This window comes from Sinocyclocheilus rhinocerous, unplaced genomic scaffold (genome assembly GCF_001515625.1).
Source record: "Sinocyclocheilus rhinocerous isolate Xijiao unplaced genomic scaffold, SAMN03320098_v1.1 scaffold442, whole genome shotgun sequence".
Taxonomy (NCBI): domain Eukaryota; kingdom Metazoa; phylum Chordata; class Actinopteri; order Cypriniformes; family Cyprinidae; genus Sinocyclocheilus; species Sinocyclocheilus rhinocerous.
Window position 1 is genome coordinate 581,163 of NW_015641030.1, and position 11,222 is coordinate 592,384.

Below are 11,222 nucleotides of genomic sequence, written 5' to 3' on the forward strand. Positions count from 1 at the left end.
ATTTTATTTTATATTTATATAAAATATTTGTAGATATTTTATTATTAATATTTTTATATTTAGATAATTTTTTAAATGTCATACAAATATACATAATTATATATAACTAATAATATATACCTATTTTAGATTTTTGTTTCCCAATCTTATGAAGATATTTTTAAAATAAGTTTTTATATTATACATTTTTATATTACTTTTATATTATGTTTAATTAGTTTAGTTATTATATTTTATAATATTAAGAGGGTTATTATAATTATAAAATAGGGCTGTTAATTGGTTAAGAACTGTAATCAAATCAGTTACTCAGTATATGATGATTGGTTAATTAACGTAAATGCACTTAATTGCATTTTTCAATATTTGCTGAGAAAAATGAATCGATTGAAATTTTAATAATTTTTTATACATTTAATGTGATACATTTTTTTATCACATTATTTTTACTTGACAAATGAAAGTTTTGAAATGGCATTCCTATAATAACATGAAGAACATGATCTGTTTGTGCAGAATATAATAGAAATATTAACCAAGTCAGTGCAGCCATTTATTTCTTCTCTTGACCAGACACAAGATGTTTGTATATGTCAGAGTTCCTGTTTCCTGGAGCTGTAAACGCCAATCACACATTGTGCTTCTTGCAAACCGTGTTGTTAACATTGTCTTTAAAACACACTTCACAGCGGAATGCCCCGTGGATCTGGCCCATCAGACCACTTGAAGTCTGAACATAAACACACGTTCTTGGAGTGAGATTCCTTCAGTCTGCTGTTGCACTCATTCATCTTCTCTTCAGGATTCTCAGTTTTATGCAGTAACAATTATTTATTTTAAATATATGATCAGCATTTAGTCCAAGAAATTTCTTGTGCTAAGAAGTTCTCTGGAAGCAGACTTTCACACATTGTAACAAGCTGTCCAGACATTTTTCCCATGGAACAACTCACACTTTTCCCAAGTCTCTATGATCAGAAATATAGATCTGTATCCACTGAATTTTCTCAGTGTTTTTAGAAACTGTTCATTCTAAAATGAAATTTAATTATTTATGAAACCAAAAACACTAGCAAAAATGAAATTCTAAAAAAAAAAAAATAAATCTAAAAGTAATCAAGTGAAAAAGCAGTTTCTGTATGTTCTGCAAGTAAAAAATTATTTAAAATGGCCTGGATATGTATATAGGTCAGGCATAACATGATCAAAGTGGCCCAGCATAGTGTCCAAAATCCTTGCACACACACACACACTCCTTTGGGTGTTGCTGAGTGGAGTTTGACGTGCAGAGGTGTTCTCAGAAACCCCAAACGGGGCCAGAGCTCGCCTCTAAATCACTCTATCATTCGCCATTCGAGCGCTTGAGAAAGCATAGATTGTGAACCATTCATGAGGATGAAGATCAAAATCTAAAACCACTGCTGTTATCGAGTAAAAGTGAGCACAAACTACCAGCCAAGTCTGAGGATCCAGTTTGTACTTTTCCCACAAAATGTTTTCCAAGGTCAGAACCGCAGTGCAGTACATGCTGTAAATTGTATCACATAATATTTAATACTCCCTTCCCTCCGTCTCTCGTCTCATGCAGGTGCAGTACTCAGATCGGCAAACTGACAACGAGTTCATGACCTACCTGACCCTCTCACCTGTGCAGATGACCTTCCACGGCATCGGGAGCTCCATTTCAGCTAGCCATGACCAGGTTATCTATCTATCTATCTATCTATCTATCTATCTATCTATCTATCTATCGTTCTATCGTTCTATCTATCGTTCTATCATTCTATCTATCTTTACACTTAATGTATGCAGTTTTTAATTTAACAAAATGTAAAATGTAAAATTTCAAAGACATCTCACTCAGACAAAACATTTCAAATTATGAAAAAGTATTTAATATTACTGTAACACCAGTTGGCTGATGTCACTTGGTTTGATATTTTGCATCTAAAACAGTGACATTCAGACATTGTCAGTGTGACTTAAGTGCCCGAAGGTTTTGGGTTTCTTCACATTTGTTATGTTAAATGAGTTCCAAATACAGATGATTTTAAAGAAATTATTTGTTCAGCAGGCTGGTATTTCATCACCTTTTTCCCACGTTTTTTCAAGCCAGAAATTCTAAAAAAAAATAAATAAATCTAAAAGTAATCAAGTGAAAAAGCAGTTTCTGTATGTTCTGCAAGTAAAAAATTATTTTAAATGGCCTGGATATGTATATAGGTCAGGCATAACATGATCAAAGTGGCCCAGCATAGTGTCCAAAATCCTTGCACACACACACACACTCCTTTGGGTGTTGCTGAGTGGAGTTTGACGTGCAGAGGTGTTCTCAGAAACCCCAAACGGGGCCAGAGCTCGCCTCTAAATCACTCTATCATTCGCCATTCGAGCGCTTGAGAAAGCATAGATTGTGAACCATTCATGAGGATGAAGATCAAAATCTAAAACCACTGCTGTTATCGAGTAAAAGTGAGCACAAACTACCAGCCAAGTCTGAGGATCCAGTTTGTACTTTTCCCACAAAATGTTTTCCAAGGTCAGAACCGCAGTGCAGTACATGCTGTAAATTGTATCACATAATATTTAATACTCCCTTCCCTCCGTCTCTCGTCTCATGCAGGTGCAGTACTCAGATCGGCAAACTGACAACGAGTTCATGACCTACCTGACCCTCTCACCTGTGCAGATGACCTTCCACGGCATCGGGAGCTCCATTTCAGCTAGCCATGACCAGGTTATCTATCTATCTATCTATCTATCTATCGTTCTATCGTTCTATCTATCGTTCTATCATTCTATCTATCTTTACACTTAATGTATGCAGTTTTTAATTTAACAAAATGTAAAATGTAAAATTTCAAAGACATCTCACTCAGACAAAACATTTCAAATTATGAAAAAGTATTTAATATTACTGTAACACCAGTTGGCTGATGTCACTTGGTTTGATATTTTGCATCTAAAACAGTGACATTCAGACATTGTCAGTGTGACTTAAGTGCCCGAAGGTTTTGGGTTTCTTCACATTTGTTATGTTAAATGAGTTCCAAATACAGATGATTTTAAAGAAATTATTTGTTCAGCAGGCTGGTATTTCATCACCTTTTTCCCACGTTTTTTCAAGCCAGTTACCACATTCCATGCCGATTTGTTGATTGCTTTGGAATACCAAACTGATATTGGGAAAATGTCAGACCGACTGACACATTTGTGCTGACAGATCTGAAAGCATCACGCAGTGTGCTGTCAATAAGAGGTGTTCATTATGAAGATTCATTGGGGAGAACATGTTATGCACAGATATTTTATTGCATTGTTTGTTTGCAGAGTTTCCTTGGATATATCTGACTATCCGCAGCCAGTTACTTACTAGCACAGTTTCAGCATTCAGGCAATCGGAACACGCACAGCCATTATCCCCATTGTTAATGATAAGCGTGGTTTAGTGACAGACGAGATCACGTTTGATTAGGTTTTCTTTTTTCATTTTTCTTGCAGTAATTATGAAACAAAAAGAGCCCTAGGATCTGGACTGGCTAGTATTCATGAGGTGGCTTATTGTGTAGTGTCATCCATGCAGAAAAGCGGTTGCTTACATTATCTAATCTAAACATAGGATGCTCTTTTGTTCTGCCCTTCAAAGCTCCACTCTCTAATAAAGCCCGTTCTATAACCAGTAATAGGGATTTCTGTTGTGGGGACACAGCCGCCAGAGCAAAATTAAGGCAATATAGGCCATGGACTTGTTGTTGCCAAAAGCACTGGTGCATGACCGACTGTTAGGGAGCCTTTCTTTTCCAGATTCCTTAGTACAGTGGCATCCAGCCACAAAAGGAGTCAGAACAATGAACCCAGGGTGGTTCTGGATTGTGACACTTTTTGGCCCAAGTTGCTCCTCTGCCCCACAGTTTGCAGAAAATGCTTCTAACTATAATCCACTTCAGCAAGAATGAGAGCAGGGCTCTTTCTCTATCACTGTGTAGTTTGTGGTAACCGGGGACTGGTTGTCACACTTTTTACTCCCTTTGAATATTTCTCAGGGTGGGCTTATTTTTGAAAGATTTCTGTATAGGAAAAACACGTTGACCTTTTGTGACAACATGCCCCAGTATCAGAATGTGTTGCCATTTTTGATGCAGTGTTTTGTAATGTGCAAAATTAAGAAACCGTTCTGCCCTACAAAGGCAAAACACAAAACAACTTCACATTTTGTCCGAAAGGACTTGTGACCAAAATCATCTGACGCAATGGTCTTTCCTATAACAGATGAGTGTGTCTTAACTTCTCAGATTTAGAAAATCTATATAAAACCAATCAAAATTAAGTTAAAAATCTTTTTTTATTTTTATTGTTGGCATATGTTGCCATTTTGCATTCATAAGGCAGCACTATTTTGGCCTACAAATAAATATAAGGAATACATTTTATAAATGTATATAACTATAATTTTTATTTTATATATTATAGTTATAAATACAAAATACATTTTAAATTTAAATTAAATGAAAAAAAAATTTGGAGGACAAATCACGAAGAGTAAACTAGATATTTGAATCCATGCTAAACCACTACTGGAGAAAACACATTTGTGTACAATAATTGGACGGTAATCGTTACTATGTAAAATGTTTCAAGCAAAGCACAGCGCTGTCAATTAAGACTATGAGATTAACAACTAGGTGATAGTTGGACATGCGTGATCAAGGTTGAGGAATCAACCTCACATGTATACGGATGGGGTTTGCGATGCATGTGGGCTGAGGCACGTGTGCCTGGGGTGTTCAGATGGACTGTCTTATCTCACTAACTGTGTAGCCAGTGGGAATGTGATGGGGTCCGTTGATAACTCTTTCCTGGAGATTACCAGTATACTGTCATTCAAGCTGAGCGAAGACTATCAGTCCATAAGAGAAGAGTCCTATCAGTGTATAACATGTTTTTAATCCATCAAACTTGATCTGTCTTCTTGATTTACATTCCTAAACCAGCCACAGTACATTTTGTATCGTATAACTCACAGGATTTTGATTGGACGTGAGCCGTGTGATGTTTCCCCATTGCAGTCCCAGGTCACTTTTTGACACATACTCATTTGTAGAATTGACAGAGTCCTGCAGAGAGCTGTGTAGAGTTGCTCCTGCACTTTCCTGGCTCCTGCAGAGCCTGTCAATTCAGAGGGCCCAGGGCCCTGCTCTTTCTCACTGCCGATGAAGGCCTCAAGCCCCCCATAGCCTGACGCCCCTCCTGCCCTGATCCTTGGCCCTCCATGTGCATTCCTGGAGGGCCTGGGCGTCTTAGATATACAGCTGAGCGCCCCCGCCGACCCCGTGCCAGCTACGCAATGCCATCTGCCCAACATATGTTTGCATTCAGTCGTCTGCCTCGAGTAACGAACTGACTGGAGGCCAAAATACATACTTAGCTGCACGTCTTTTTTGGTTAATGTCTTTTTTGAATGCAGTTGATTCTGTTAATCGATTTTCGTGTCATTGTTAGTGCGGCTGTGAAAATAGTACTTCGAAAGTTGCTTGAACTGGTCCAGCATGTTGATCCCAGAGTGTTTGATTCCAGGAACGGCGTGTCCATTTTTGGCTTGTTAGGGCCTTTAAATTGTCCATGTTCTACAGAGCTGAAGTAACATAAGTGTCAGCCCACAGCGGCAACAAACATGTCAAAGCGGGGAGCTCACAGAACCCTGCACGAGGTGTTGCTTATACAACATGGAGGCCCTGAAATCGAATGTGACAGGGCGAATTTGGCTGCTGCTGCGTGTGCACGCTGTGCTCAGCTGGCTGCTCTTTTCCCAAGAGCCTTTGCATCCAGCCTTCAAGCTGAGGCCTGGGAATAGTGCAACCTCATACATCAGGGGAGATCTGAAGTTGGCAGTTTCTGAAGTTCCCAAATGAAGACTAAGAGCTGACCGGGAGAGGCCAGAAGTTCTCGAAACTCAACTACGGGTTGGCTGCTTTCTGTTTTTAGTCCTATAGAAAAAATATAATAGCCGTTTGGCAGACTGTTTGAAGAGTTGGCCTAGTCAGAAGGGATATTTCACCCAAAATGAAATTTCTGCCCTTCTGATGTTTTTAAGCAGTGTTTCGGCTGTTTTTTTGTCCGTATAATGAGATTCAGTGAGGTTTAAAACAATGTTGGACCCCATTGACTTTCATTGCATGGACAAATAACAACATTTGTCATAAAATACATTTACATTTATTAATTTAGTTGATGCTTTTTTTTCCAAAAACAACTTACCATGAAGAATGCAACATCAATTCATCTTAACGGGATAGTTCACCCATGAAACATGAAAATTTTGCCATCATTTACTCACCCTCATGTCGTCCCAAACCTGTATGAATTTCTTTCTTATGTTGAACATAAAAGATGATATTTTGAAGAATGCTGGTAATCAAACAGTTGATGGTCTCCTTTGACTTCCATAGTATTTCTTTCCTTACTATGGGAGTCAGTGGGAACCAACAACTGTTTGGTTCTTCAAAATATCGTCTTTTGTGTTGAACTTATACAGGTTATACACATAAGAGGGTGAGTAAATGATGACAAAATTTTGGGGTGAACTCCTCCTTTAAGGAGGCAATAGCATGTGAAGTTCTACCAAAGTTTCAAACATCATCCAGAAAAGTGCAAGCTACAACAGAAAATACATTATTTTGTGTCCCATGGAATAAAGCTTCCTTTTTTGGGTGAACTGTTTCTCTAAAGTTTCAGCCAGATTGTTTCAGCTCAGTCTGCGGGAAACATAAAAAGCATGAAAAGTTCTGAAAGTCTTTTTACATAACTGTGTAAAGACCAGTTCTCCTGGTGTCCCACAACATCTTCGCTTTGACTTCCTAACAGAACTGAGACATTGTTCTCGAGCAATTAATTGTAGCCCTTGGATCTTGTATGTTTCATTATGTGCTTGTTTGTTTGCAACAGGAAGCCCGTTCATGGTGAGAATGCATTCCACTTGTTGGGAAATGGCTCTTTCATTATGACAAGCGAGGAGAAAGTGATTGTGCGACAATCGGACACCTGTTGAGAGGATGGGCAGCTATTGACAGGCCTGATTCATGGCCGAGAGGCTGCTGTGTCCGTCTTCAGAAGATCTCCTGCCGGGTGCTGGGCCGTTTGAAGTCTCCTCCGGCTCAGGGCTGGAGACGTTAGTACAGCAGGCCGCCTCTGTCAGGGGTCTCGGCATGTTACTCAACTCGGCAGCTGTTCTCGTCTTCTCTCTTTGACACGGACTAAGCCTTGCATAATGTCTCTGTCGCCTACAATGGCACCTGTAGGAAATCTGTTTACATAAAAGCACAACCAAAATTGTCTTACCTAATCTACATTGTTTGGAGGAGGATTATTTTTCGAAGAGGATTATTTTTCCATGGCTGATTGTGTTTTTAAAGTCCACTAAGCAAAGACCTGTTCATTGAATTACATGATGAGGGAAAAGTTCACATTAGGTTTAAAATACTTTTTAAATTTAATTATGCAAAGTATTATGATGTTTATAGCTGATCTTATGTTAAAAATAGGCTCAAACGATATTAAAAAGGCTTAGGGCAAATCAAGCTGAATTCAATGCTAAATTATAACAGACATGGATTGAACACATTCTAATATGGAAGAGATTTTTGACTCAGGAGGTGCGTTACACTACTGCAAAATAATAATATGTATTCATATAAATTGAATTTAAAGGGGTCATATGATGCGATTTCATTTTTTCCTTTCTCTTTAGAGTGTTACAAGCTCTTGGTCTTTTGTAACATTATAAATATCTTTACGGTCACTTTTGATCAATTTAATTAATCCTTGCTGAATTAAAATGTATTATTATTTTTTTTACTGACCTCAGATTTTTGAATTGTACTGTAAATACCAAAAAGAAAGAAAGAAAAAGCTAAGTATGGTAATGGTAAAAATAACAAGAAATTTAATACTTGTATAATAATAAGAGCTGTTTTATGCTTATTCCATGATTGTTGCTATATGCAAATGCCTATAGATGGGAATATAGGTGGGCATCTACATATGAAGAGTTCATTTGCAAAAACCGATAACTCCATATTTATTTTTATTTTTTTCAGAAATCACGTTTTTTTTTATTGCGCATTCCAAGTAATATCAATGATCACTTTTAGTCAGCTTTGATGAAACTCCTCTCAGCTAGCACGTCTTTTCAAAGTGAAAGTAGCCTTGTCACTTGATCTGAATACAGCGCGCTGATTCGCTAAAATGGACTTATCGGCTTCTGTTCAAAAACAACAAGGGCGCTTGTCGGCTTCTGCAGTAAAACGTGAACTCGCGATGCCTTGAAAGTGGACAAAACCGGCTTTTTTGACAAAACGTGTTTAGGGTTCAGATCGCGCTACATGTGGAGAATAATGCATGGCAATCAGCTCATTTTTTTTTTAAGTGGCGTTTATCAGTTTTTGCAAATGAACTCTTCATATATGCACACAAAGTCTGCAAGGCTTAAAAAAAAACAGACTAGAAGTTCTTGGAGTTGGTATTGTGTTGGAGCCTTTGTCATGTGGTTTCCCCCAGAACGTTTCCTGCAGTTTCTTGCCTAATAGAAGCAGCTGGATTTTCACTGACCTTACACTGGTCACACTGAAAGACTCGTGTGTGTGGAATCACATGAGCTTGTTATATTGGGATGGGTGCATTTTTTAGATAAATGACAATAGCATTAAATTAAATAGGACTTAAATAGTTTTCTCCACTTTTATTCTAGTCAATCCCTCCTTTTAGTGAAGACTCAGTCTGTCTCCCTTTGACTCGTTTAAGATGTTTAGTGTCATTTAACATCTCTTCTGCTTCTGGACATTCATCATCAGCCGCTCGGGTCGAATGCCAGCTCCTATCACCGCTTGCGACGTGTCGGGTAGAAAACGAATAATGATAACGCAAGGTCGTTTAGTGATAGCAGTCCCTTACCTCCCTCCATCCCCCAAAGCTCACCATTTTAGAGGCGACTTTTCCCCATGTTTGGAGCCCCTGCTTTCAGCAGGAGTTAGTGGGTTGATCAGCACCCATTTGTCAAGCGGTCCCACACTGCGCCGAGACCCCATTAGCCCGTCTTTGAACGTTGCTGTCTCAAACCGTCCCATCGAGACCCCCCTGACGGCCCGTCGCACCAGCAGCCGCGGGCTTTGGTGAGAAAACAAAGCCCTTCCATTGCACCATCACTCACCCTCGCATGTCTGTCATCTGTTTTTCTTAGGAAACGACTTTCAAAGTTGGCCGCATTAGAATGCGGGGGGCCTCAAACGAAGCGTCAAGAGATGATAGGGCGAAGGGGAGGGAAACGTCTTTTCTTCTTCCCTCATTGACCCCCCTCCAATGCCCATCCCTCAACAAGCTTTGAATCGGCCTGCCAGAGGATACGATTGTCGGGCCACTAATCTAAACATGAACTTGCACATTAAGGGCAACTTGTTGATACCTAAAGAGGTCTCTCCAAGCACAAAGGGTTTGATAATAGGACATTAGCACCTTGACGGACTCTTAAGTGCCAGACTCATTCACGGTGCCACAGTCCTGCTTCCCACTCGATTTTTCAATGCCACAAGATTTTAATCTCAGTTTCACTTTGAGTTTAGTTTCACACACGTTTGCTATGGTGTTGAGTTGTGCAATGAGCATAATTCAGTTGGTTTGGCTGTGATTCACCAAGAAGAAATTAGCAGATTTGTGTCAGGTTTTACAGGTATTACCATTTAAATAATGCTAATTTTAAACATTTATGCAGCCTTGAATCCAAGCGAGCTCACGCACTAAATGCCAAAAGGATCTTTTTAGATTTTTATTGAATTAACCCATATTTGTCTAAGTTTTTTTCTTGAGTTCCAAAATAAGTTTGTCATGCCCATAGTCCAAAGTTGCTAGGAATGTTTGTTGGATTTAGTCAGCTCACGTCAAAACTGGTTTTCATTTTCGGTTTGTTAATCTTTGTTAAAAAGCTTTTGTTTATTCTTCGAGGAGCGAAACAAAACAATGGCTTAGTAGCAGAGTGAGAACATATGTTTGCCTTATCTGCCAGTTCCATTGCATATGTGGGTGTTAGTGGTAAAATGATTATTTCAGACCACAATACCTCCATTGAGCTCTTCTGACACGAAGCTGCTGTTTTTTCACACCCTTGCCCTCATGTGCTAAGTGCGACGTTCATTAGCACCCTGGTGCCAAGAGCACAATGGCCATTGATTAGTGTTATCTGGGGAGGTGTATGAATTTATACTGTTTGCCCAAACTGAAGAGTGAGCAGTGATTATCAGTTAATCAATTCAAGTCTAAATCATGTTCTGTTTGGTTCCTTTGAAATGGATAGACGAGTGAATCTCACAAAACCTGTCATACCCAGGTGATATTTTACTCAGAAATTAAAATTAAGAAACGATTTTGTTTCTTTTGTCAAAATATCATTTCTTTTTTTCATTTCTTTGATAAAGAAAATGAAGCCATTCTTAAAACATTCTTAAATGCATTTATATATTTTGTATTATTAAATATATACACATTTATTGTATTAATGTTGATAAAAAAATAAAAAATTATTCTAATATGCTGATTTGATGGTCAATAAATTATATTATTATTATCAATGTTAAAAACAGCTTATTTCTTAAAAAAAAAAAATCTCACTTACCGTAAACCTTTGAAAAGTAGTATATATAACTCTTCCTTTGCAAAGAAAATGCCAAATAATTTTAATTGTAAAGTGTTTATACATAATGGTAGCATTTGCTGTACATCCTTTTACAAATAGTTATTTGAATTTAAAAAAAATGTTTTAGAGTAAAAATGCTGTATTACAGTAAAGAAATGCTCAATAGTGAAACTAGGGCTGGGCGATATGGCCAAAAAAATTATCACAATAATTTTTTTCATATCAGTCGATATCGATAATTATCACGATAAATGTCAAATCTTTATTTCTTTCAAGTTTAAAGCCAGATTGTTGCTCCAAAGTGAAAGCTGTAGAAACCAGACCATTAATTTTCCTTAACAAAATAAATAATTCAAGAAACAGATTTGGGTTGCCTGATAATATTAATAGTAATATAACTTTTTTGTCTCTTAGAAATGCACATTTGATAGTAGCTTGAGTTAGGATGCAGAGGTAAATTTTTGTTCATTATTAAAATCAGTAACATCTGTAAAAATTGTAGCAACCTCAGTTTTATATGGTTAAATTTATTCTGACCAAGGTT

At 37.8% G+C, this 11,222-nt stretch overlaps 2 protein-coding genes across 3 annotated transcripts in view; both read left to right on the top strand.

Annotated features, from left to right (window-relative positions):
• The window catches only part of LOC107754214 (double-stranded RNA-binding protein Staufen homolog 2), a 95,047-nt gene extending 92,922 nt beyond the window's left edge, over positions 1-2,125 (top strand). The window contains exons 13-14 of the mRNA XM_016570586.1: positions 1,589-1,702; positions 2,117-2,125. Of these exons, the coding sequence (XP_016426072.1) occupies positions 1,589-1,702; positions 2,117-2,125 (123 nt within the window). The remainder of the gene's footprint in view (positions 1-1,588; positions 1,703-2,116) is intronic.
• A 501-nt stretch (positions 2,126-2,626) lies between these two features.
• Positions 2,627-11,222, top strand: part of LOC107754203 (double-stranded RNA-binding protein Staufen homolog 2-like) — a 51,551-nt gene continuing 42,955 nt past the window's right edge. For both annotated transcript variants that reach the window (XM_016570573.1, XM_016570574.1), the window contains exon 1: positions 2,627-2,737. In XM_016570573.1, coding sequence (XP_016426059.1) covers positions 2,660-2,737 — 78 coding nt within the window. In that variant the 5' untranslated portion in view covers positions 2,627-2,659. The remainder of the gene's footprint in view (positions 2,738-11,222) is intronic.